Source organism: Mustela nigripes, chromosome 3 (assembly GCF_022355385.1).
Source record: "Mustela nigripes isolate SB6536 chromosome 3, MUSNIG.SB6536, whole genome shotgun sequence".
Classification (NCBI taxonomy): Eukaryota; Metazoa; Chordata; class Mammalia; order Carnivora; family Mustelidae; genus Mustela; species Mustela nigripes.
Genome location: NC_081559.1, coordinates 125,430,034 through 125,457,326, shown reverse-complemented (window position 1 = coordinate 125,457,326; position 27,293 = coordinate 125,430,034). Strand labels below are relative to the sequence as shown.

At 42.5% G+C, this 27,293-nt stretch overlaps 2 protein-coding genes across 8 annotated transcripts in view; one reads left to right on the top strand and one right to left on the bottom strand.

Annotated features, from left to right (window-relative positions):
- The window catches only part of NSMAF (neutral sphingomyelinase activation associated factor), a 57,640-nt gene extending 33,812 nt beyond the window's left edge, over positions 1-23,828 (top strand). The window contains exons 10-31 of one of the 2 annotated variants that reach the window (XM_059394612.1): positions 2,046-2,175; positions 3,867-3,938; positions 4,312-4,420; positions 6,581-6,757; positions 8,145-8,224; positions 8,554-8,644; positions 8,739-8,802; positions 9,707-9,758; positions 9,867-9,987; positions 10,382-10,513; positions 11,259-11,301; positions 11,620-11,783; positions 13,335-13,434; positions 14,737-14,795; positions 17,239-17,306; positions 18,099-18,166; positions 18,592-18,715; positions 20,012-20,095; positions 21,226-21,376; positions 21,775-21,877; positions 22,019-22,128; positions 23,130-23,828. In XM_059394612.1, the coding sequence (XP_059250595.1) occupies positions 2,046-2,175; positions 3,867-3,938; positions 4,312-4,420; positions 6,581-6,757; positions 8,145-8,224; positions 8,554-8,644; positions 8,739-8,802; positions 9,707-9,758; positions 9,867-9,987; positions 10,382-10,513; positions 11,259-11,301; positions 11,620-11,783; positions 13,335-13,434; positions 14,737-14,795; positions 17,239-17,306; positions 18,099-18,166; positions 18,592-18,715; positions 20,012-20,095; positions 21,226-21,376; positions 21,775-21,877; positions 22,019-22,128; positions 23,130-23,224 (2,197 nt within the window). In that variant the 3' untranslated portion in view covers positions 23,225-23,828. Of the gene's footprint in view, positions 1-2,045; positions 2,176-3,866; positions 3,939-4,311; positions 4,421-6,580; positions 6,758-8,144; positions 8,225-8,553; positions 8,645-8,738; positions 8,803-9,706; positions 9,759-9,866; positions 9,988-10,381; positions 10,514-11,258; positions 11,302-11,619; positions 11,784-13,325; positions 13,435-14,736; positions 14,796-17,238; positions 17,307-18,098; positions 18,167-18,591; positions 18,716-20,011; positions 20,096-21,225; positions 21,377-21,774; positions 21,878-22,018; positions 22,129-23,129 lie in introns of both variants that reach the window. The other variant, XM_059394611.1, reaches the window with a different exon arrangement.
- A 641-nt stretch (positions 23,829-24,469) lies between these two features.
- SDCBP (syndecan binding protein) overlaps positions 24,470-27,293 on the bottom strand; it is a 37,670-nt gene continuing 34,846 nt past the window's right edge. For 5 of the 6 annotated variants that reach the window (XM_059394617.1, XM_059394613.1, XM_059394618.1 and 2 more), the window contains 2 exons: positions 26,730-26,821; positions 24,470-25,631 (listed from right to left, as the gene is read on the bottom strand). In XM_059394617.1, coding sequence (XP_059250600.1) covers positions 25,577-25,631; positions 26,730-26,821 — 147 coding nt within the window. In that variant the 3' untranslated portion in view covers positions 24,470-25,576. Of the gene's footprint in view, positions 25,646-26,729; positions 26,822-27,293 lie in introns of all 6 variants that reach the window. The other variant, XM_059394616.1, reaches the window with a different exon arrangement.

The window sequence follows — 27,293 nt, the reverse complement described above, 5'->3', positions numbered from 1 at the left end:
GGCTTCCTTACAGCTCTCCCACCCACTCTCATCTTGTGGGCTTATATTAAATTTCTACATGTTGCATAAAACCCACAATACAGTGTTCTTTTTCTTCCAACAGTCATTAGCTTTTTCAAGAATTTAGACACATACACATATGTCTATGCCAATTAAAAATACTGAAAGATTAATTTTCTTCTGTTTACCGAGACATTTAACCGTGTGCTGATTCTGGTACTCTTCTTTCCTTTCTGCAGCCCCCGTGTGTTTAATCTGGCGTCCTTTCTCCTCAGTTTGAAGAACTTTCTGTAACATTTCCTATAATGCAGATCTGTTCGAGAAGATTTCCCTCGGCTTCCTGGGGAATAGAGCTGTTTCCCCTTTGTCTTTGCTGCCTATGGGATTCTGGGTTGGCTGGTGTTCCTTTCTCTACTGTGGAGATTCTCCTTCCGTTGTCTGTTGGTGTCCGTGTTGGCTCTGAGGCCACAGCATGTGTCTCACTGTGGCCTCCGTGTCGCTGCCAATTGCTCTGTGCTTCTCCTGCTTGGGGACCTCTGGGTTTGGGGCTAACAGGCATCTAGGAGTCGGCGTCCCCTCGCTCCCCATTTCCTCTGCCCCATTTTCTGTCTCTTCCCCCACAACTGGAGTCATGCTTGGGTTTTATATATTCTCTCAGGTCTCACATACCCTGTTCTGTATTTTTTGCTTTTATTCTTTTATCTTCTTTTGTTTTGTTTCATTTAGGCCACTTTGTTGTGACCTGTTTTCCGCCTGACTGGACGTCTCTGCTGTCCAGTCTGTTGTTCTGCTTGCTTAAGTAATTCTTCATTTCTCTTTTCTGGACGTGGAGACCCAACTGGACGCTGTTTACCTCCAGAAGTGGTCGCGCGCCCACCCTTTCTTGTGCTGGGCGCTCTGAGCGGGCGGAAGCCTTCCTGGCAGCCATAGTTACAGTCCCCATCTCTGCTGCCTGCAGTCTTTTGGGAAGCGATGGAGATTTTCTTCCAGAGGGGCTCAGGATCTAAGCGCTTGAAGGACCTTGGAGACACCTTCGTGCCTTGCAGCTGAGCCACAAACCTTCTGATCCCTGGATCATTCCCCCCTGCTCTCCACCTAGTGGCAGCATTTTTGTGCCTCTGCTCTCCCGGCCTGACTGCATTCTGCTTCCCTCTAAACCTCTCTCCATCCGCAGCCCTTCCCCTTCTGTCTGCCACAGGCGGCGCCTCTTGCCATCACCCAGCCGCTGCTCTCTTCATTCCGGTTTCTTTGCATCTTAAGCTTCCTGACAGCTTTTGAAAAGGCTTGTGAAGCTCTTCTAGCCAGTGTGTGTGTCTAGCCGGCTTGGAGGTCCCCTTCACTCCCTAAGGAGGTAGAAGTCTGTCCTGTGGGATGTCATGCCATTGTTACTGCTAACAATGTGGTGATTTATTCTTTACCGGGTTGATGACTTGGTTGTTTCCCCCCGCCCCTTTTTTTACTAATTAGTAAAGGAAAAAGACAATGGATTTTTTTGACTAGTTAAATAATTTAGGAGGGGTAGTGGAAAAATCACATTTGACTGGTTTTACCACAGTAAAGCCATAAAAGAACATACCTTGGAACTGACGTTCAAGTAATTGTAATTATGGACTCGAGGCCTTACCAATGCTGTGCGAAGTAAATGGCACCTGTGACTCAAAAACTAGGACTGAGAGACCCAACAATAGAGAAATATGTTAATATAAGAATAGTTTCAAGGTCAGTTTATTTGGGGAGGAAGAATAGTGGAAGGTTGTTTGGTATTACTTATTTGTGTCTTCTCGTCTGTGATAAACTCATCTGTTGTTGTTTGAGTTTACTCAGCCACTTAAAAGAATGTCAGGTTTTTTGTTTTGTTGTTTTTGTTTTAAGAATGTCAGTTTTATTTAAGCAACCAGTTTATAACACCCATTTTTCTTGTATTAAGTGTAGTGTTCAGACAGATCCCGTGCATAGTCACACTGTAGCTCCCTTCGAGAAAGTGAAACCTAGGAAGTAGATTGATTTATGATTCTTCTTACTTTTGCTGAAAACTGTATGGTCAGATTTCAGAGTGTTTCTGAAAAGCTGCACATGGAATGTAAAGCCGAAATGGTGACACCGCTGGTGACGAATCCCGGACACGTGTGCATCACCGACACAAACTTGTATTTTCAGCCTCTCAATGGATACCCGGTAAGGAGGGCCACAGGGTCAGATAGGGAGCTGCTCCAGCACCGGAGTAATCCTTTTTCCCAGGAACTTGACCTCACAGTTACAGTGTTCTCATAGTTTGGCGAGGATCGAAACCCCACCCCTTCTCCTCCAGCAGCTGTGTGTTCAGCAGGCTTCCCTACGTCATCCTACTGCCCCCTTATCCAGATTCGAGCTCTTCTGATCTCTTTCCAGTAATTCTGGGGTCACTTGCTCTCACTGTAAAAAGAAACCGTGCCCCCGCCCCCAATTTTAGTAAAGAGTTGTTTGAGGTTTATACCTTTCTCCTTGGAAGCCATTCTGGAAGAAACCAATGAAATGTACTAAAATTAAAGAGAAATGGGTATTTTCTGTATATCTGAGTTTGCATCCATATATGTGTTATTTCTTGTTTTTCTTTATTGAGGAGCAAAATCAGTAGATCCAAGTCTGTCACAAGCAGTATGACAGTGTCCCCTGCCAGCCAGCACCAACACACCTCTGGAAGAGGTGTGGTGCTTCTACTGTGATGGTGGAAACAGTCTTCTCTTCCACAGAGACTTTAGATTTACTCGCCCAGATAGTTTAAGATAAACTCGGATTGCCACACTAAAATTTGTAAAGATTTGTTGCTGTATCTAGAGCTGAACACTTTTTGGAATGGTTCATTAGAAGAACAAAAATGCTAATACGCTCTGACAGTGCATTGGGCCATTTGGCATGGCAGCTTGAAGAACGTGTTTTCTGTCATAGGAGGCTATGTCCTGGAAATTCTCCGCGTGGTGGGGTCAGTCATTCTGTCACTAAAACCCCTGATTCTTTTCTGTGTGAAAAATGGTGCTATGACAATTTTGTCCACCAGGTGGCGGAACACCCTCACCCAGCCCTCCCACAGACACTACACCTGTACTGGTGTAATAGTTGGCTTGACCACTACTGTTACTATGGCTTGGGTCAAAAACTTTTGGGATGATACTGGAGTATATGCTAGAGCTTCAGGATCCATAGTGTGAGCATGTATCCTCTCCCAAATCTCTGGGCTCGGATCCTTGACCAGCCATCGGGCAATTTCCACAGTTCCACCTGTGGGCTTTTCCTCTCTCTCACGTGGGGCAAGGTGGATGTGTCACCATGTAGCCAATCTCAGTGGCTTTCCTAAACTCATTCTCCTCTTACTAGTGCTTTAAGCCTCTTGAGAAGCAAGAACACTTTTTTCCTCATGAAGAAATAGAAGCCCTGCTTAATAATCTTAGTTGTTTATGAGTTTTAGTACAATGTAGTCATTACAGAGATAAAGGACAGAATTCTAAAAAAATACATACTGTGTCAGTTCTAAGAAAACCTTTGATCTGTAAAAAGATAGCAAAATTCCTGAGAAGTTATCTGTACCAGCACTTTAATATCCCCTACCACTCAGCAACCTTGCAGGAGTCTGAATGATAGATCAGTGCATTAGCACTGTTGGGGTCCTGAGTGACGGTAGGGAGACTCGTCCAAGGAAGGTCACAAAGTTAGTGGAAAAGGGTAGGCTAGGACGTAAAACCAGAAATATCTTCTTCCAAGAGCTGCCTTTCCAATTGTTCACATGTAACATGTCGGGAAGTTAAGATTTGGCCACTTTTTCACCTTTCTGATAGGGCAGGTTCTAATTGTGTCCAAATGTTGATTTTGAGATTGTCTATCTACTTTTAAAGAAACCTGTGGTCCAGATAACACTCCAGGATGTCCGCCGCATTTACAAAAGGAGACACGGCCTCATGCCTTTGGTGAGTTCTTGTGGGATGTCACTTCTCGGTGGATGATTCTTATATCCTCAGTTTAGCCAATGGTGCTGACTTGTAAACACTCAGGGCATGTCTGAAAAGTGCAAGTTTTTCGTACTGAAAGCACGTCATCTGCAAGTCTGTCTTTTGTGTGAACTGTGTGCACGCCTATACACCCTGCACATATTCATACAGACACACACGTGTATGTGCATTGCTGAATCAAATCTGTATGTGGAGAATGTGAATAAGTAAGACCTGCATATAAAAAGTAGACATCTTTCATTGAAAAGCTTTTGTACTTATGTAGCTTGTTTTGAGATTGCAAGATAAATACAGTGCTGTTTATTTTACTGTTTTCTTACTGAATTTATAGGGCTTGGAAGTGTTTTGCACAGAAGATGACCTCTGTTCTGACATCTACCTAAAGTTCTATGAACCTCAAGATAGAGATGACCTCTATTTTTATATTGCCACGTATCTAGGTACGGTGCTCACTTTATTCATATGACAGTAGTTCAGCTCCTGAGTACCTGGGATAGGAAATAGGGGAAGAGAAATGCTATCTAGAATCACCTTTCTGGGTCTCCTTATTTCTTCACATCAGGAATTAAGGTGGGCAAATGGCATTCTAAAAATAAAACCATGAGTTCATATAAGTGAAATTTGGCAGTAGTCCGTTCCAAGTGTATGTTTGAAAAGCTCTTGATAAATATATTTGATTTATTTTTATATTGTAACACCCCCAAGTTGAATAGATTATAAAGAATCCACCTAATTATTTTTCTGTTCTTCGTGTCTAGATTCGTTTATGGAAACCAAGAATTGGTTTCTTAATGTGATGCAGTGAGTTATCCAGTCATGTGTTTGTGATCATTAACTGTCATCTTAATCATAAAGCTGGAAAACAGCACAAAAGGAACACATGAGCCTTCTGTACTCAGAGGACTCCATGGGCTTGATTTGCTTTAAATTAATAGTTCCTCAGGCTTCCATAAAAATGTGAATTTTCCCACCTTTATCAGAAAGAACACCTGATTTTTCTTTTTAGATATGAACATATGAAATTATATGCTTGAATTATTCTTGTTTACAGAGTTGCTAGATAACTAAAATGGGTTGATTTTCAAAAGCAGATGTTGGGATTTTATTATTGCTATCTTAACTTTGTTTGCTGTTCTTACTCCCTTAGAAATGGAATTTTCTCTCAGAAGAATAGTTTATTTTGAATGAGGAGTATATTTTATTTTACAATAGGCCTAGAATTCAATTTTTTTCTTCTCACAATAAGCTGTTACATTTAATTTAATGCCAAGTATAGCTCTGATACACATTGATTGTTATTTCCTGCCTCCCGATTAAATTTTTTTTCATTTTATTCCTCTAACTATATAACAAGATTACAACAAAAAATTCAACTTTCATGGTGTGTCCTAAAATTTCAAGTCAAAACTCTTGCCATGACCTAAGAACTTATTTCTTAAAGCTTCCTTATTCCCACTGATCTTATTCCTCAGGCTGGTCAGACTTTTTGAGTTATTGTGAGTGTAGGAAATGAGAACAAGCATTTTGAGTTTTTAAGCTCTTTCCTAAGAGCTGTTGAGAGAAGAAGCTTGGTAAAAATAAGTAAGGATAAATACTGAATCAACAGATGAGTTAGATAAATTGCCTGGCGGAGCCAACCAAACGTTGAAAGCAGAATCTTCTGAACAAAATAAAATAGTTGAGTCACTTTATGCCCTCCAGGAGGAAAGCGGTCCTTGGTGCCACCTACTCTACGTTTGCGTGTTTCCTGAGGGTATTCTCGGAGGCCGGGGGAGACTTCCTGGTTCTCCTTTGAGAAATCATGTTTTCCTGCCAGAGACCTTCTTCTCCTTCAGCTAGTTCTTTTCTTTGCCTTGCTCCTCACCTGCCTACCTAATACATAGGCATTGGCAAATCTGTGTGGTAGACCTCGTCCTGACCTAAAAGAAACCTGTTTTTGTTTTGATTTCATAAAAAGCGGAGGAAATAAGCTTTTGCAAATGGTCATGGCTTCTGAAAGGCGTTAAAACTCAAGCACTTTGTGTACTTGCAGGCTGTGTAGAATATAGTAAATATTATGTGTTACCATGTGATATGGACATATTGCCCCATACCTTCATGTATGTTTTATGAGACTGACGTGCTAGCTACTATGCTAATGAGGCACCTCATATATGTTTTATATCGTGTATTTAAATATGTAATAACATTCCCTCCTGGTGAATGTCCTTGGAGATATTCATACTTAATGCAACAGCTACTTGGTGAAAACCAACCACAGCCTACTTTTCATTTTCTTAAAACGTATTTTTCAAAAATGCACGGATGGGTCTACATTTATCTAGTTTTGGGGGCACCTTGGTGGCTCAGTCATTAAGCGTCTGCCTGCCCCTCAGGTCATGATCCCAGGGTCCTGGGAAAGTCCCACAACAGGCTCCCTGCTCCCTCTCCCTCTGCTGCTCCCCCTGCTTATGCTCGCTGTCTCTCTCTGTCAGATCAGTAAATAAAATCTTCTAAAAATTTTTCCAAAAAACCCCAAAACATGTAGTTTTACACACTCAGTACAACTTAGCCCATGTTTGCCAAGTTCAGTGGTGACCCGCGGGCCCTGTCCTCCTCAGAGCACCACGTCGCAGAGCGCACGGCCGAGAGCTACACGCTGCAGTGGCAGCGCGGGCACCTCTCCAACTACCAGTACCTCCTGCACCTCAACAACCTGGCGGACCGCAGCTGCAATGACCTCTCGCAGTACCCCGTGTTCCCGTGGGTAATCAACGATTACTGCAGCACCGAGCTGGGTAAGTGCCCCAAGGCCCAGTGTGAGAGGAAAGCAGGTGCTGCGATCGTGAGGTGTCAGCAGATTTCAGCCCATCTGGATCTCTGTCCTAAGGGTTGCTAGTTTCCATCTCGCAGTACCAGGTCTGTGTTCCCCTCCTCATGTGCGGTTTGTAGGTGTTTTCTCCACTAGCTCTTAACTTCTTTTAATCCCAAAAGGACTCACAGACTTCTTGGAAGGCATGCGCAGAAAGTATGCGTATGTTTTTAAACCATACCTATAATGACCACATTTCAAATATTTAATTAAGTTTTTCACTTTGAAAAGTGGTTTGGGGTTATCGTATTATTTTAAAGTTCACAATAAAAAATGTAATCACCAGAAGTAATAATCACTCATTCTAGAACATTTAAAAAGTACTGACATAGTTAAAGAAGGAAAGAAAAATCATCAATGATTACATTAATGAGAATCATCTTAACCTTGTGGTATATGTATTTCTCTCATTATTTCAACAAAAATGTGACTATATTGTAATTTGATTTTGTAATATTCTAAATTATATATTGTGAACAATAAATTCCTCTTGACAGTTCACTAGTTGAACCCTTACACTTGAAAGAAATAACAGACTTTCTGGGAGTTTGAGAATTTATTTCTCTGTTAACATTCAGACTCCACTTCTCAGATTATGTTATTTTTTTTTTTTAAGATTTTATTTATTTATTTGACAGAGAAAGATCACAGTAGGCAGAGAGAGAGAGAGAGAGGGAAACAGGCTCCCCGCTGAGCAGAGAGCCCGATGTGGGACTCGATCCCAGGACCCTGAGATCATGACCTGAGCCGAAGGCAGCAGCTTAACCCACTGAGCCACCCAGGCGCCCTCACATTATGTTATTATCACACAATAATAATATTGACTATAATTCAAACTTCAGAAAATCTTGGTAGAAGAATACTGACTTTTCAAATGTGCTTATTTTTTGTTGTTGTTTTCCTGGAAATATAGTTTTCTTAAAATCAATCATCTTTTTTTAATAATTTTTTTGATTTTGCTATGTTGTCACCATACAGGACATCATAGTTTTTGATGTAGTATTCTGTGATTTATCATTTGCATATAACAGCCAGTGCTCCATGCAGTACGTGCATTCTTTGATACGATGATCAGGGTATTTTCAAATTAGAGATGCTACTCTTTAGTGACTTGCTGACTTAAAACTCAAGCCCTAACATTTACAGTATGTAAGTAACTATCAGAAATACTTAATTCCAATGGGTCTGTCTCAATTTTTAAAAATTATTTGTGGAAATAAATCTGTGCATGTGTATCCATGGGGGTAATGTTATTAAGTTTGTTGGCTTTATTTTAATTAATTCATTTCTTAAAAATATATTTATTTTTACAGATTTGTCAAATCCAGGAACTTTCCGGGATCTTAGCAGGCCGGTAGGGGCCCTAAACAAGGAACGGCTGGAGAGACTCCTGGTACGTGGATCTGGGGATGCCTAGCTTCTAAGGAGTTCCCTGAGCCATGGTGGCTTGTTTTTATAGTAAGGGAAACTCATTTCTCCCAAAAATTAGGGGAGGTCTATGCCAAGTGACTAGAGGATCTACATCCTATTTTTTTCCTTACTCCCCTCTCTGCCCTCTACCCTCCCCCTTGAGGTCAGCTCCTGCCCCCTTCTCCTTTTTCTCCTTAAAGAGAGAAACTAAGGGATGTAATGTATCCGTACCACGATTTGGGGTTTGGCTACTTGAGGCGGTTACTGTTTTCCTGGCCGACACCTAGCACGGTCTTTCCCCGTCTGTTGCAGACCCGCTACCAGGAGATGCCAGAGCCAAAGTTCATGTACGGCAGTCACTACTCTTCCCCCGGCTATGTGCTTTTTTATCTTGTGAGGATAGGTAAGATTCTGAATTGGCGCTCCCAGTTCAGTGGAGTTTCTCGTTGATTCACCAGGGATTCTGTTATCTCACCCAACTCTGATTTCCCCTCTAGCGCCCGAGTACATGCTGTGTCTGCAGAATGGAAGATTTGATAACGCGGACAGAATGTTCAACAGGTTTGACCCCATGCTTCACCTACCAGTTCTTAAACTCTCTAATTATAAACGTGCCCTATGTTTGCTTTGAAAAAAAGCGGATTCAAAAATGTCAAGAAATCACTGACTGGTACATCTGTTCCTTTCAGGCTCTTTCTAGTCGTGTGTGTGTGTGTGTGTGTGTAAGAACATCTTTCAGTTACAGCTTTTGTCCTGCCTAGTGTAGCCCTGTCATATTAGATGTTGAAGTTTTCCCCATATAACAGTGACTTTTAAATTATTGTATCACATCCTAATGTATGCTGTAACATAAGTATTTTAACTATTTCTCTATTGTTGGACATTTAGACTCTTTCCAACACCTCCATATTCCAAATAATTCTGCTGTGAATTGAATACAATTTCCTGTGAGTGTTTAAATGACTTTTTTTAAATTATAAAAGTAGTATTCCTTGCAAAAAAAAAAAAAAGTCAGAAAATAAGAAGAAAATTAATTTGGCCTCCCACCACGCTGAGATAATATTCATTGTTAATCTTTTAGTCTGTGTCTCTTCAGTTTTTTTCTAAGCTGTGTGCAAGTTAATCACTTTCTAAAGTGATCTGTTAAAACAGCATGCTATGTTTGCCGTGTTTAAGCAGTAGCCTGTGTTGTCCCTTCAATGAGGCAGTGTGTGGCTGGAGGGTCATGGTGTGGGCACGGAGACAGGGTCCTTGTCCTCACGCCATGTCACTCCCTGCATGAGCTCAGAGAGGGCTTGTCTTCTGCCAAAGGGGAATCCCCATACAGATGTTGAGAATTATGAGTTAATGAGAGAAATGAGTTAACACAGGTGAAGTGTAGGACAACACCTAGGTGCATAGAGAGCACTTTGGTTGCTATTTCCAGACCCAAGACTTCAGTTGATTTTTTTTTCTTTGTATCTAGTATTGCAGAAACTTGGAAAAACTGTTTGGATGGTGCAACAGATTTTAAAGAGGTAGGCAGTTAATAAAGCTAACAATTCACTGGGCTTGTTGTTTCTAACTGCTTTATAAAATGTTCGTTGCTATTCTTTCCCACCCACCCCCCCAAAAAAACCTTTCAGTTGATTCCAGAATTCTATGGTGATGATGTCAGCTTTTTAGTCAACAGTCTGAAGTTGGATCTGGGGAAGAGACAAGGAGGGCAGACGGTCGATGATGTGGAACTCCCACCCTGGGCACGGAGTGAGTACCACCTTGGAAGTACCGAGTTTCAGCACTTCTTCACCTGGGGGAGGGGGCCTTCAGTATTATGATTTAGCCTTTAACTGCTTTTTAAAATAGCAGTAGAATTCTCTATGTAGATGAGGCGCTATCAGTTCTGTTCCAAATCAGAACTAGTGTGCGAGTCTGACGTAAAAACATCGATACGCATTTGAAAGATCTAAATGTGAGAGTGATCTTCACCACTCCCTTCCCCCCTGCCAGGATATATATTTTATGTGATGGGGCCCAAAAAGCCTCATTAAGAAATATGTGCCTCTTGCCTCTCCCAGAAGCTGCATCTGCATGTGGATAGACAAAAGAGATGGGAGAGTAAAGGAAGACAGTGGCGTTCTGACGGAGTCTCATCTAACAGGTCCCGAGGACTTCCTCCAGAAGAGCAAGGACGCGCTGGAAAGCAGTTACGTGTCAGAGCACCTCCACGAGTGGATCGATCTAGTATTCGGCTACAAGCAGAAAGGGAGTGATGCCGTTGAGGCCCACAATGGTAAGTGAGCGTCTCAGAAATGTCCTATAGCGTTTGATGAAGAGAGAAAAAAAATGCAGCCAGAGCAGCCCAAGCGCATGCTTGGCAGGAGCATCTTCTGGCAGCAGAGGGCGGCCCCCTGCTCCATGGCCCTGGGTCAGGTACTGAGTAACAGAGGAGGAAGGATTTCTGCCTAAAGGACCCCAACTTTGCCCCAATCCCCAGATCTAAAGTCTTCCAATGTTAACATGTGCTCTCCACCCCACTCATGGATTTCAATTCAAACTCAATCAGAATATGGTAGAAGAGTGCCGCCCACCCCTCCTTCCTCTAAAGGGCCCCAGGGCTTCCTATTAATGGAGCAGAAAGAAACCAGCAGCAGCACACCCTCCTCAGCCTCCTTCTTACCTGCCGCCAGGCTGCCAGTGGTGTCAGCTCCTGAAGAGGAGCCAGCAGGTCAGGGTGGACAGGTGCAGGGCAGTGCGGGGTGACTGGCGCTTCCCCTGGGGGCAGAGGTGCTCACCAGCAAACACCTGGAGATAAGAGGCTGTCTCACCTGCCAGCTGGATTTCTGCTCAGCAAAAGATAACTCGGGTTGATATTTATTGCCGTTGGTTTTTATTAGTCTTTTCTTGCAAAGTGACCATGAGTTTCTTTAAAACCATGTGTTCAAATTTCTTGAGTTTTATATAAGAGTCTGTGTGGAATGTCTATTATAACCAAACAGTACTACCCCTTTCAAGAGAGTTTTTCATCTTTTTTTCAGTATTTCATCCCCTGACCTATGAAGGAGGCGTAGACTTGAACAGGTACCTATACATCTAGAAGGAGTTTCTACTTGAGTTACGAAAAAACTCTTTGTCTAAATGATGAATGCAGCTCTTTGATCATATGAAGGTGTGGAAATTTTACAGTGAATTATATCTTGCTTTCCCCGTTAGGTAAGTCACCGAGCCTCAGAAAACTCTGTAAAGATCTGTGATGAGGCTTGGACTGTCCTGGCACAGAGTTGCTGTTCCTGTTTGAGGATTAAATCTCTCTCCTGTTGAGCCACATTGTTTGACATTCGTGCTCTGGGGGTACTCGAACCTCATGGTTCCCTGCATTACTTGTGTTTTGTCCCAAAGCATCGAGGACCCTGACGAGAAAGTGGCCATGCTGACCCAAATCCTGGAGTTTGGCCAGACGCCAAAACAGCTCTTTGTGACCCCACATCCTCGACGAATCACCCCAAAGCTGAAAACTGTCACCCAGGCCTGCAGTCCTGATGATCCCATGGCGGATTCTCCAGGTGAGTGGGGACGGAGAATAAACAGGAGCACCCGCAGCTTTTTGTTTCTGAAGAACAGGAGAACTGTGAGCAGCCCTGTGGCCCAGGGGGGTTGTGCTGGGACACCTGATGGCCGTCCTCCATTCTCCTGAAAAACAGCTCAGACAAGCCTGTTGTTGTTTTTTGTCTGTGTTTTAACTGCTGATTTTAAAGAAAATCGGGTCACTTTTCTTTCCCGGTGGTATTACTCGCATCCCACGAGACGTGGTAGCGTTTTGTAGTTGCTCTTGTTTCTCTCCTTCACCTTTTCTGTGTTTTTTCAGCCAGCGTTTGATGCTTAGCCCTTCACTTTCACACTGGCCATCCGGGCCGTGCCGCTCCCGCGGTCACCCCGCCCCGCTGGCTCTCCCCGCTCTCTCCCGGGGTCACCCCGGCCCCGCTCTCCCCGCTCTCTCCCGCGGTCACCCTGGCCCGCTCTCCCCGCTCTCTCCCAGAAACCACTTCGCCATCCCTCTCCTCCTCCTCCTTCCCCACACACAGATCTCGAATTCAGGGTGCTTGGTATTCTGCACTTGATTCATTTTCTTAGTCATTTGATGAACAAACACAGAGTGTGTTGTGTGCCTGGCATGCGCTAGGTTCTACAATGAACTTGACCCCATTGTGACATCTGGTATTTGGAGAAGGAGGAAAGAGTACTCCCCTTCAGCCAGTTACCTGTGTTTCACATTTCATATAGGATGGCCTCAGGCCCATAGGCTCCCAGGAGGAATCTGACACTATGTGGAACCCTGGGAGCAAAGTCCCTTGATTTCTTATCATCTACACTCCTGTCTGTTCCAGGCACCCAGGGACCTCACAGGTGCTGAGAGTGGAGTGTACTCTCAGGCCGGAGGAACAGCTCACAGGGGCCTGGGACCCCAGGTAGCCGGCCTTTCTTCTCTAAGAGATAATGGCCCATGGGGTTCAGTCATAAAGACCATGAGATTATCTTGTGATGCCTCTTAAACCCGTGCCCCGCTTAGTCACCAGGCTCACACCAGTGTCTTGTGATCACCCTAGGGAGCAATTGCCCGGCCCTTCAGATGGCAGGAGGGACTGCTTCTCTCATGCTGACCAGGGCACTTGTAGCTTGGAATGCAAGTCTGCTTTCTCCCCCTCGAAACTAAAAGGAAACCGCAGCATTCCTAGGGAACAGTCAGGCTCTTGCAATGATTACTGACAAGGAAATAGTTACTCGGTCTTGTGTTTCCTGAAGTTCCTAAGGCAGGGGCTGAGTGAAAACTTCGAGAACACTGGTAAGAGTATAAAAAGACTTCAGTCTTCAAAGATACTTTTCAGTCTGTCTCCCAAGGATTTTTATGTTATTTAGATTATACATTCTGTCATTTTCCCTTAACAAACGTGGAGCTCCCTAGCACATTTCAGGGTAGTTATGTTTCAGTGGGGCACTGTGTTTCCTTGGTCATTTGGTTATAATAGAAAATATTGTGGCCCTGATGCTTGTTGTCTCCGGTGCTTGTTAATAATTCAGCTGACTCACTGGGCAGCAATTCAATGTAGTCTCTCCAGGTGAAGAGTCTTTTGAAGACCTGACCGAAGAAAGTAAAAGCCTGGCCTGGAATAACATCACCAAACTGCAGTTACAGGAGCAATATAAAATCCACAAAGAGTAAGAGAACGCCTCTGCCGTCCTTGCCAAACCGGGGTCTTGACCTGGAGTGACACTGTTTTAAGTGGAGTTAAGAGGGTGGGAACTCTCTTTCCGTGTTGTCTTGATGGGTTTTTCGCCCCCCAAGAATGTCTGTGGTGATCAGCCAAGTGTAGTCAACGTGGCAAGGGGAAATTTGACACAGAATGGATTTATGTCAATCTTCCATGCTCTCATGTCTCCTGCTGGTCCTTCTGGAGCCCAGGAGGGGGTCTGCAGCCAGCAGGTAGTTCTGTGCCTCTCAAACTGGGGTACACAGGGTACACCGCCCCTCAAGTCTTTGATGGGAGAAACATGGTAGATCTTCTCCAAGTGTTGAACTCACAGATATTGTAGGGGAAGGTGTGTCCTTTTAAAAATTTACAACAAGTATGTGGAGAGGGCGAGAGATCAAAGGGCGAAGTTCACAGGAGTTTTAAAAATAATACCCATACTTTCAAAAAAAGAGCTTGCTGTCAGGCCCAGAGGGGTTATGAGTGTTTAGACTTCTGCCATTAAGGGTATTCGCACATTTTGGTAGGAAGGTTTGAGAAGCACTGAGCTCCCCTGAGCCATCCTGTTATGGATGAGAAAACCCAGGCTCAGAGTCGGGCCTGGGGGTCTGCTCGATGGCACAGATATCCTGACATATTGATACCACAGACACCATGGGTCACGGGTGGGTCTGAACGTCCCAGTGCACTTCAGATCCAAGGCTAGGGACCAGAGCACACCCTCCTGCCAAGAAATACATAGTTCCACCTCATCCGTTCTAACAGTGGCTTTCCTTTTCTCAGAATCTCTAAGTGACCCACAGAAAGAGGCCCTGTCCTCCCGCAGGGTAGACAGGAAGGAACCCGTGAAAGGAAGTGGCAGCACCAGACAGAGTGTCCTCACTGAACCGAGGCTCGGTAAACTCGATTCAGCAGCAAAGCAAGTGAAGTGCTCGTAAAGGAGAGTTTCAGCAATTTGGGGGGCAGTCAGATAAGGTGGAATTGAGGAGAAGCCAATTCACGGCATCGGGAAGATGTTCGACTTTGACTGTGGCAGCTAGGGAAGCCGAGAGGGGATGGTTTCCGGCCGCAGGTCTCACCAGAAACAAAATTTGAAGCTCCCAACTGATGATTTGGTCGTGGCAGGTGTTATGTGTGCAGGACAGATCCAGCAGACAGGCTGTGACAAAAATAAATACAGACACTTGCGAAAATGAAATCCAGGACTTGAAAGAGACGCGTGTCCCAGCTCAAGGATGTGGGTAACTTATAAACCTCTGTCTTTAAACAGGGCAGTTACCGGAATAGCGGTCTCTTGTAACGGGTCTTCCGTGTTTACAACCTCACAAGGTGAGTTTTCCTGCCTGAACAGTGGTTTACCTGGAACCACGAAGAATGCAGGTTTCTTGGTACTGAGTCAAGGATTGCACTTGGGTGTGCTGTCTCCACAGCAAGTGACTTTTGAGCAGTTTGTGGCATTTTGCAGAAAATGTCACTGCAGTTTGCCAGAAACAATCATGAGATTGCATTGCTGGCAAGATTTCCAGAAATTTCAGGGACAGGGTGGGCACAAAGAGCTCACTCCCAGCTCCTTGCTAGGTGGGAGGCCCCAGAACAGCCGGGTGGCTGCAGAGTGTAGCCGGGGCGTCCCAGGGCACTGTGCATGGGAGCATGGACAAGTGCACCTTTGCTGTTAGGTGTTTCATTTGTGTCACGGGCTATGCATTTCAGGGCATTTGTTATGGAATTTCACTGGAAATACAAGGCACACATTGTTAATGTTCCACTTTATCACATTCTTAGTCATCCTGCTTGGGTTTTAAGACAGTTCACTCTGACAGTAGCCGGCTGTTTTGGAGGGGACTTTTCCTTTAGCCTTATTGGAGAAAATTATGTGTTTCATCGATTAAGTCTGGAAATGGTGCCGTCCAACCAAACCCTCCCGGAGAAGTCAGGCTTACCGCTCTCAGAGTCGCTCAAGATGGTTCATTATCTGTAGCACGTCCTTCCTCGCTCTCTCTGGGACAACCTCAGGATGCATACAACAGGATTTTGCACAAAGCACAGATAACGGTTCTGCTGTCGGCCAAAGGAAGTGACATGCAGGACGCACGCCGGGCCCCATTGGGGTCAGCAGGTGCCCTGACAGAGGGAAGCGCTCCGCCTTCTCCCGGGATCCTGTCCCCCCGTGTGTGCCAGCACCATCACACGAGACCAAATGCTGTATCGTGAAAGCATTTTCTCACTAAAGCTTTATCAGCAAGCAGAGCCTGTGTTCGTAGCTGGATTTGTCTGCCAGGGTTTAAGTCCCTCAGCCTCCTGTACTTGTATGACCTTATCAACCATGAGTGGGGACATTGGGGAGCGTCGAGGCTTGAAACCCTGGATGCTCATTAAGCATGATATCCCTTCTTTGTAAATTTACCAAGTGAAGGGGAAAGAGGGTTTTTTTGTTTTGTTTTGTTTTGTTTTAAGTGAGAAGCCTTTGTTTTTTTCTCTTTGTTTCTTCTGTTAATAACATACAGTACCAATCTATGCATATCCTGATAGTCACCCCCAAGGGACCTTCCTTGCTCATACACACGTGGTCTATATTTGGCTGTGTGGGCACTCGGGGGGCTCATCAGCTGTGAGCCAGGCTCCGGCAGGCTCCCCTTTAGCATGGGCACAGAGTCATCTGTTTTGAGAACAGCATCCTCACATCCTGGGCTGACTTACGGCTTCCTGTAGGATCCCCCAAATTCATAAGCTGCAGTAGACTTTGTGGTGATGACTCAGACATGCCTGCTAGAAAAGGCATTCTTCAGAGTTAGCAGCATGGTCAGGAAGAGGCTCAGAGTTGAGTGTCACCCAGAGGATAAAGTTCAGGTAATGCTGTGTTCACTCGCTGGATTTTGTTTCCAAGCTGAATGCTAGAGAGTGTTTCAGCTTGATGAAGTCTCAAGACCTGTGTGTGTTGGTATTGCAAAAATGAGGTCGAAATGTTAAATTTTACTATACCGAAGAAATTATTTCAAGCTCATTTTGACCTTTTCTTTGTCATGTTTTGAGTTTACAAATTAGGAAATGTGTTTCTTGCTTCAAATATGGGATGTTCAGAGTTCATTGTCATTTTTGCAAGTCTTGGTTCCCAAGAGATTGCCTTTGTACACTTTTTCAGGCTTCTGTTAGGCAAGGACATTTTAATCCCTGCTTGATTATTCTTTAGGAAGTCAGTGGTTGCTTCATAAATGCTAACTCAGTTCAGGGGTAGCATACCATAACTGGGCAATTGGTTAAAAAAAGAAAAAAAATTTTTTTAATATATATATCCGTGATTTTTGTTGTCTTTAAAATTGCTATTTTACTCCCCTTTAACTTTTTTAAGATTTTCTTTATTTATTTGCGAGAGAGAGCATGAGCTGGGGGAGGAAGAGGGGGAGACAGAGAAGCAGGCTCCCCACTGTGCAGGGAGCCCAAAGTGGGACTCAATCCCAGGACCCTGAGATCATGACCTGAGCCAAAGGTAGATGCTTAATTGACTGAGCCACCCAGGCGCTCCTTCTCTTTCACTTTGAGCTTCTGTCAGTGACTAGGCCTGTTCCGGGTTTGGTCATGCTGAAATGTGAGCAGTGTGCTGGGCCTGGACTGGGTATGCGTTGGTTTCCTTGTCATGAGGTGACAGGTCACCAGATGGGGCCCCAGATCCTCTGGCCTCACCCCCTGCCCCGCTCCTGCTGTCTCCACTGTTGTTTATCCTCTGTAAGGGTCAGGAAATCTTTCTCATATGTCTGCCTTCTCATCATTAAACCAGATTCCACCCTGAAGATGTTCTCCAAGGAATCCAAAATGCTACAAAGAAGTATATCGTTTTCAAATATGGTGAGTTCAATTTTAAACCAGTGATATGATGGACATTCATGTAGCACTTTGTTTTATACACACGTGATGGCATTTCGTTTCTCCCCAAGCAGTTGGGTTTTTCCTGTGTGATGTCTATAAGGTACCTCAGTGACATTACTTCTAAATTCAATTTAAAAATTTTTCAGGGTGCTTCTTTTTCAGAATACAGTGAGTTTGCTTGTAGCCTAGAAAACTAGAAGTGCCAACCAGTAGAATTCCCCTTAATAATTATTTTCCTTTTCTGGAACTGTCAAACTAAACATGTCTGTGTTTTTTAAATAATGTATGCATTTCTGAGTGAATAGGACCCTGAATTCTAGAAAACCAATTCTTCTGAAAAAACACATTTTATTGTTAATGTAAAACATCTAAATGGTTTTGAAAGTCCCTAAAGAATTTTGGAAGTTCTCCCTACCTGTGGAAGCCTGTAATCCGGAGAGGCTCCTTGAGAATAACATGCAGCCTACCCTCCCCTCACGATTTACCCGCGTGAGGAATTCGTCCAGCCCAGGGCTCTGGGGGCCCTCCAGAGCCCCTGAACGCCCACAGGCTAGATCCACGTACCCTGGACACACTTACTTGTTTACACTTGGGAAGGAACCTAGCATCTAGAATTAGCCAGTTGAAAAAAAAACACTTCCCAAATAACGAGGAAAACCAGAATAAACAGTATTTAAGCATTAATTTTGAGGGGAGCTTACAGATAGTTTTAACATGTTAGGGATTTACTAATTATTGTATATAATTAATGTCAAACCATTTGTATTTCAGGCTTTATCATCTTGTTTACTTTTGCCAGGAGATGCCACTGTCATTAGTTCTTCGTGGGATAATAATGTGTATGTATCTGAGTATGCTCCTGGTGTCATTCCACACATGGAATAGCTGTCTTTGTGGACAGAAGGCAGGAAAGGACAAGTCTTCCATTGGTGGGACACTGCATTTGTTTAGAAAAGGAGCAGATATTAGATAAGGCTAGTACTGGTGGCTTTGACTGTGATTGTATGAATCTAGTAATTTCTCCCACTGGACTCTGTTTTTCTGTTTTAACCTGAGGTGAAAACACAAATGAGCCAGACCTGGACATTTCTAGTTTCAAAGTCAGATATTGAGTATTTTGGTGTAATAACATTAGAATAGTATTTTGTAATTCTAGTGAGTCTTAGTGTAGAATTAAACGACGTAATACTCCTTGAATATGTGTTTAAGAGTCTCCAAATTAAGCTGGAAAGCTTTTTAACACTCTCCTTTTCTTTTCTGTTAGCTATTTTTACTCTATAGCATTTGCAAGACGCCAGGACACGTTAATGGGACATGACGATGCCGTTAGTAAGATCTGTTGGCATGACAACCGACTGTATTCAGCATCGTGGGACTCTACCGTAAAGGTCTGTATAGATTTTATAACTTAAAATGTTTGGATACTGCAAGTGTTATAAACCGTTATACACCTGTTGTTAGTGTGCTTCCTCACTTCACTCCTTTTCACAGAGCGTCAGTGATCTGTAAAGATACTGAATGTTATCGCCTCTGTTTTCCCAACATGTGTACTTCTCAATAGGAAGTTTTCCCGATTACTGTGCTGTGCGCTCAACTGGGGGTTGGAATGATGCAGAATTCACAAAACAGAGTTATAGAGAAATAAAGGTGACTTGTGAACAACACAGGTTTGAACTGCACAGTCTGCTTGGACATGGAGTTTTGCTGATAAATACATACAATACTGTGAATTTATGATTTTCTTAACTTTTTTTTCTCTAACTTACTTTACTATAAGACTACAGTATACAGTACATGTAACACAAAATACATTGGTCAAATGTTTATGTTATTGTAAGACTCCCAGTCACCAGTGACATTTGGGGGGAGTCAAAGTTACATGTACATGCATGGAGTAGGGGTAGGAGCTCTTCCCCCCCCCCCCCCCATATTGTTCAAGGGCCAACTGTATACAGTAACAGCCGCTCTTATCTCACAGTCGGAACTAGCAATTAATCTGTCAATCAGAAAATGTCAAGTTTAAGTGAGGACTCCTGAAAAGGGAATGCATTTTATTTCAAGTCAAAACATATAAATGCACATTCATTCATTATTCTGTTGATATGGGGCCATCCTTGCCCTCTTCTTTGGGACCTTACACAACTGTCTTGCAAAGACCACACCAGTACTCATCATCCTCAGCTTCCAATTTGCATTTATATAAAATGAAATAAAAAACCTAAAACTGTTAGAATTTCTTCAAGAGTTTTTCAGGATTTCCCCCATTCCTATCAATTTTCTTGCCTACACCAAATTTTATTAAGTTTTTTAAAATTTTTTAATTTTTTTTTTTATTTTAGTAAGTTTTTTGGTGACTTGCCTTTTTGGGTCTTCTCAAACCCTCAGTAGACACTACAACACTTTTACACTCATGTTTCCTCAGTTTGCACAAAAACCACAGAATACAACAGCAAGTACAGAGGGCAGAAACAGACACACAGGTGCAGTGGACACTCAGTGAGTGCTGTAATGGGAATAAAAACACAAGCACTGCAGGAAAGGAACTGGAAGCATTTCACAGCCTTATTTTGTTGACAAGTACGTTAACTGGCAATTGGTTGGTCAAGAGTGCTTTTCTTGAATGTGTTAGACATGCTTTCGTTCTAAATGTTTGCATATACCTTCTGCAATATATTCCACCTTAGGTGTGGTCTGGTGTTCCTGCAGAAATGACATGCACCAGGAGACAGCAGTTTGACATGCTGGCCGAGCTGGAGCACGACGTCAGCGTGAGTACCAGCCACAGCACTTCTCAAAAGCTGGGCCTGAGTCCCGGGGAGGGTGGGTGGCGGCAGTTGGTTTTACCCATGTTTTGTTTTTGTTTTTTCATTTTCATTTTCATTTTATTTTGCTTACTGGAGGAGAGCATGGGCTCTCTGTTCTTTTGACTTGACTCTTTGGGTTCCCAAGTCTGCTTTTTTTTTTCCCCTCCAATTTGCCATTTCCCTGAGAATTAACTACCGTCCCATCCGATTTCCAAAATGCTAATTTCTGAGCATGACACTGAATATTTGGATACCCTCAAACTATCTGGGGTATAGATTTTCGTGTTTTCTGACACAGACAGTAGACAGGGCCTTCTGTCCAGCATGATGGCCTCTGACAGTCTTGGAGGGCACACACAGGGACACATGAGCCAGGAGACCACACTCGTGCCGGCTGCACTGGGTCGGGACCCCTGCTGCATCTCCCGCTCGAGCTGACAGTACTGCCTTTTCTCTGAGGTACAAATTGATGCCTGACTTGCATGGTCGGCAGATGAGCTGAGGTTGAGAGATATTTATGTAGTCTGTAGCTCCAGGTGGACATGCAAATACAACCGTGAGATCCCCTGCTTTTCCCAAATCCCTCACATAAGCATGGGTCTGCTGTGTTTCAGACCGCCTGGCATCATGGTACAGTTTATAACTCATGGAGGCATCATCCCGAAACTTGTCGATTTTAGACTATGTTAAAACAGCAAATGGGGCGCCTGGGTGGCTGTGTCAGTGAAGCATCTGACTCCTGATTCAGGTCCTGGCTCAGGTCATGATCTCCTAGTTTGTGGGCTCAAGCCCCATGCCCAGCTCCACAGTCAGTGGGGAGTTTACCTGAAAATTCTCTCCCTCTGCCACTCCCCCCATGCACTCTTGCACATGCTCTAAAAATTAAAAAATATTAAAATCCAGCATTGCAGTTACCCTACCAATATTTCCTTTTATTCACTAGCATATGAAGAATTTCATTTTTAAATAATGTTGTCACATCAGTACACCGTACAGTGGAGTTGAACATTTATTGTGTCACATAGCGGAGTCAGCCTAGGAAAACCACTAATGACTGTGATTCTAAATGGAATACTTTGTGTTTTCTTCCTTAGGTAGATACAATTAGTCTAAATGCTGCAAGCACATTGTTGGTTTCAGGCACCAAAGAAGGCACAGTGAATATTTGGGACCTCACTACAGCCACCATATTGCATCAGATCCCGTGCCATTCAGGGACTGTATGTGATACTGCTTTTAGCCCAGGTAGTATGATACTTTTTACTATGGATGGTAACTGGGGGAGTCAGAATGATTACTTTAAAATAGAGAAGAATGTAAAAAGGAAAGCAGTCTGCCAATAAAAGTGTCACCTGTATCTGATGCTGTTTCAGGCACAGTAACATCTACTCATGCCATTTGCACCCACAGAAAACCTGTAGTGGACATTGTTCTTATTTCATCAGCTCCCCAGACAAATTAAATTTATGCAAATGAACTCACACCAAAGGGTCATCAGCCCAGTGTCTTAGGAGCATTTCAAGAAGAGAGTAGTCATTGGTTAAGTACAAGTAGCTCAAGGAGTCCAAAAGTGAACGTTATGTCAGAGATAAAATGTCAGAATCTTCAACATACTTCTGAAGCCGTTTTACCTCGTGTTACAGACAGTCGCCATGTCCTCAGCACAGGAAAAGATGGCTGTCTAAACGTCATAGATGTGCAGACAGGAATGCTCATCTCTTCTCTGACTTCGGACGAGACCCAGAGGTACATTTCCTGAGTTACTAGTAGGGGAAGACATGTACAAACAAGTTCATGATCCTGTCATGTGGGCTTGCTTTGGCAGGGTAATAGAGCCCCTCCTTCATGAGGACTGATCAGATAATCATTTCTAAATCATGCTTGCAGATGCTTTATCTGGGATGGAAATTCTGTTTTATCTGGAAGTCAGTCTGGTGAACTGCTTGTTTGGGACCTGCTCGGAGGAAAAATCAGTGAGAGAATACAGGGCCATGCGGGTAAGAGCTTATACAGCGGCCTTCACCCTTCTTCCTAAAACGCTAAACTCAAACTGCTTTTCCCATCAGGAAGCATAGTCTTCCAAGGCAGAAAACACACAATTTCCCTCCACACTGTCAGTGTTCCCCTCCAGCACCTTGGTTGGCCAGGTGGAGTCCTTTGGGACTGAGATTTCTGTTGACAAGATGTTAGATTCCAAAAAGGAAGTTTTTATATTAACTTCCACGTGGAGAATTAAAAACCACAGTAAAAGCTGGAATCGTTGTTTTAAAAATACAGGCACGGAGTTTTAATGAAACCCCAAACAACACAAAAATTACAATGAGAACGATTTTCCCTCCACTACTAACCCCACCCCAACCCCGCTATTCTCCCTGAACGATGTGTGTCCTGGAGTTGTGCCCTCTTATTGAGAGGGTAAGTTATAGGCATATGAACTATTCTGCCCGTTTGGTTTTTTTCCCACGTAGTATCTTGTAGAGATTCACTGCATTTGCTTACATTTGCATGGTTGCCTCCTGATCATCTGGAAGATTTTATGGTTTTTAATTCTAATAACTACAGTTATATGTATCTATTTACTTTTCACTGTGACCAGTAACTGCCCCCCCTCCCCTGTTCAGTCCCTTGCCTCTGTCACTAAGTTATGTGATTATTTCCTAACATTATAAAGTCATCTGTTTAGGTCATCCTCAACTTACTGGCTTTAAGCAACATTTATTTGACTCCTTCCTGCAGAAATGGAATTAGCCAACTTCCACCAGCTTCTGCCTTCTCCTTTCATCCGTGTCCTAACCACTGCAGTAGGAGTCTGTTTGCATCCGTTATTTTAGCTTTATGTTTAAGTGGTTTTATTGCTCACAAGCTCCCTATACCAAGCAGTTATTTTTAATTTACGTACCAATTACAGGATGAGAGAAGACAACATAGTACTTGAGAGAACATTTTGGGGGGCCCCTGGGTCAACTTACCACCTAACCACAAGGTCTCTTTCTCTTAGGTGCTGTGACATGTATATGGATGAATGAACAGTGTAGCAGTATCATCACGGGAGGGGAAGACAGACAAATTATGTTCTGGAAATTGCAGTATTAAGTGCCTTTTCCTCTCTTGAATGTTAAGTTGAACTCTATTTAATGTATTTTTAAACCAGACTTTTAAATGAACTGGTGAATGTGCAATGATAGTAATTAGAAGTTTTACCACATGAGACATTTGTGGTTTTAAACTTCCTAAATCATGGCGACTTCACTGAAAGCCATTAGTTGCCATCCTCTTAGGCAGACAAAGATATGACAGTGTTAGGAAAACATTACATTTGAAAGGTGGATGGTCATCCTAGTATGCTGATGGTCAGAAGGCAGGTTTGGGTGGCAAAGAGAAGTAGCTAAGAGATACTAAACTAAGATAGGAAAACTTTCAGGAAACTGAGCAATTTTGAATTTTCCAAGAAAACGTTCAGTATTCTCTACTACTTCTGAGTCACTCTATTTTGTCTTCCTAATCTAAGAATTGCTGCCCACTGGGTTTTTGGGTATGTTTTCTTGGAGTGGTTACTTTGTATAACCTACTGTCCTCAGATTCTAAGAACCTGGGGAATGATTAGCAATTAAGTTTACTGTGTATAGGAACGGTTTATTTCATTATAGCTATTAAATGCTCATCTTTTCTACATTAAAGATATTTTTCTGTAATGAAAGCAGTTTTCATTTTCTTATTTAAATGATTACCAAGACTAGTAGTACCTTTTAAGGACTTCAAGTATGGTTCCTTCTAGAAAACCATAAAATGTCGTGAATGTCATTCATTCTTACATTTTTGGAACCATCCTGACTCACATCTAGGAAATTAGGTAGGTAAACCGGGAAACCCTGTTTGGTGTGCTTTTCCAAATTTCAACAAGGTAAGCTGTAAAGCCACACTACTGACCTCCTTTTATATTATGACAATGCTTTTAAAGGCTGTAGGAGTTTTATTTTGTAGGCTGTATGATATGGGGGGAAAATGACCCAGAGTAATAGTTTTCAAAGTCAGTTTTAAGTGTCATTGGACATGACTTGGTCTCAGGTATTGCAAAGAGCACCCATGGCCTCTGTTGAGTTCCTGATGCTCAGCCGTAAGTGTGCAGGCTGGCCAACCGCGGTTCCCAGGTGGAAGCACTCTTCTTGACACACCTGCTCTCTCGGCACAGACAGCTTTTCTCAGGGCCTCTGGATGCTCACTGCTGCAGGAGACGATTCCCACAGGCCCAAGTTGTGAACTTCATGCACCCATTCTCTAAGTCATGCAAAAGTTTGGTGAAGGGCACTGATGCTTTCAAATGATGCAACAGACTAAAAGTCCACTTTATTTATACATATTTAATTAAGATGAAATAGGCATAAACCATAAAGAAAAAAAATCAGGATAAAGTGTCACTTCCATTTTGTAGGGAGGGGTCAGGAAATGGAACAGATTACCTGGGAAACATCCTAAGACCACCCCAAAGTAGTGAGGTCACAGAATATTAAAGACAAAATTAAGTATTATTCCACTTAATCTACAAATGAATAAAGGGAGTCAAAACTTTATCCTATTTGGTATAAGAATTTTTACATTTAATATATAGTGAATCATTTCTCAGAAAGTAATACCGGTAAGTTTTAGAAGAAAGAAATTTCCATTACACAACTGACTAGAAAATCTCAAATGCAACTAAGCAGCTATGCTATAGCTCAGTATGTACCATTACATTGTTCTGGGCTAGTGTACATTTCAGTTTAACACAGAACTGCATTTTGGGTTTTAGAAAGGCAGCAATAGTTATATTTTGGCTTTTATTCTAGATGCTTAACACAGTTAAGGCGACAGTTGAAGCGTATTAAGTAAAGGTAGTTCTAATTAAATGATGATCAACACAATCTCTAGCAACCTACATACACTGTATAATGCTTACATGGAATGAAACCAGTGTACTTAATTGGTATTTTACACGCACACACACTCACACAGAACTAAAAAAACATCAAAAGCAGTCATTCTACATGTACTATGGTTACACATTAAAAATGCAATTATACCATAGAACTAAAGTAATATGAACAGCACTACTTGATATGTAAGATAAAGGTGACTGGTTCTAACACAGAGCTAAGCCTGTATCAGTCATTCTAATCATAATGGCTTGTAAAAGCATTGGGTTTCCAGTAGAGAAACTACTCTATGAAAATCAGTTAAAATCTGTCCAAAGTTTCACATCAGTAAAACCAGGATAAGGCTACAATGATCTTGAACTGTGAACAAGATATCCAATCAGAACAGTAAGATTCCCAGCCATAATGTAAGATAGAAAGGTCTTCATGCAGCATATGCTCTCTGGCTCCTAGAAAGCTTCATGTGCATAATATAAAGTTAAGTTGCCCAAGAAGTAAACTGGAGTTCAGTGAAGTTTCCATTGTGCCATGACTTTTAAACCTCAGGAATGGTATGATCCATCAGGCTTTTCATAATGCTTGGTGCCATCCTATGAGAGAGTAACTTTATTAAACAGTGTGGTTTGGGTTTCTTTTTTCAAAAAGGCCATGCTAATCCAAAAAAATGCCCATTCAAATTCAGCACTTGCTAGCATCAAGTGGGACTGTGGGGAAAGGGAAGGGTTTTTGTTTTTGTTTTACATGAGTTCAGACCTAGGAGTGTCAGGGGAAATCTAGTCTCAGGGGAAATCCATCTGTTTGCAAATATAGCCAGGGTGAAACACTATCTGCACCTTCGCTAGAAAAGTTAGATAAGATACAAGTAAGTCCTCATATATTAAAGCTGATGACTAAAAACAAGGAAAATGACAACAATGTTATGAACTGGGAGGGACATGGTAAGGGGGAACCTGTCACTGTTTTAAGAGAACTTGAGAGCAAGCAGTCTTGACTGTAACACTTCCCTTTTCTTTCTACCCAGAAACTGAGAAATTTTATTAAGATCTTGTGTTTTTAATCTTTGAAATCTTATTTCCACAGGCAAGATAGATTCTGAAAGAAGGAGCTAAGTTGGCTTGGCAAAAACAGCTATGATAGAAGCCAGGATTTTAAAAGTTCTAGGGAAGGTAACACCACTTGATGCCTCTCTTCTGTTCCCCACTCAGAGGTGTACAAACCTCTTGTCCTGAGGCCCATCCTAGCACCCACACCCCTGCATGCCTCTACCTACCTCCGCAGATGCTCTCAGAACAAAAGCATTACTCCTAACATCCCACAGACAAGAATTCTCCAACATGAACCACCAGAACAGATTTCTACTGAGCAGAGAAGCTGTAGGCAGAGTGCAACTGCAGTCCATTTTACTGAAAGCTAAAAGGAAAGCCTGCCCACTTTTACTCATATACCTCTTTCCAACTAGAAAATTTCAACATTTCAGAAGTGTATGGTGTATTTTATTCAGTACTTGCAAAGTTGTGAGAGATCGTCCTTACCTACCAATTCCTCTGATTTAAATAAGTAACTTCAGATTTCTAGGTAAATACCATGTCATCCCTTAAGTAAAAGAACCAAAGATTTGAGACTTAATATAAGCAATGTACCTTAACTCGGAAAACCGTAAGAATCTAATTGAAGTACTGTATACTTACCGTTTAATAATATGTTCAAAGAGAAAAGCAGGCATGATTGTAATAGTAACTACAGTCTCAGATGTTGACAGTATGTCTGCAATTTGAGAATCCTGTTGGAAACATGTAATAAAAATTATTAAGGCTTTATTTCAAAATATGAAAGTATGTTATTCTTGGTAAATATGTATGTCTTCTAACATCTGGCTAAGATCTCTAAAGTCTGACCCTTGCATCTCAAATGCAACTAAGCAGCTATGCTATAGCTCAGTATGTACCATTACAGTGTTCTGGGCTAGTTTCCAGTTTCTTTTACCAAGTTTAATTCTATAGAATCACAATTTTATAGATGGAAACAAAATTGCTATGTAAACTGAGTAAATATTTTAGCTTAAAGAATCATCTTTTCATTACTATGATGAAATAATTTTTCTAACAATACTACCCCTCAGTTAAATGGTGCAGTGTTAACCAAGTTTATGACATGAACACATCTTAATGAAAACCTTTATACCTTAAAATAGGAATCTATAGAGAAAAAAACAAGGTACGAATACAAACAGAAACTACTACTCATTTTCTACC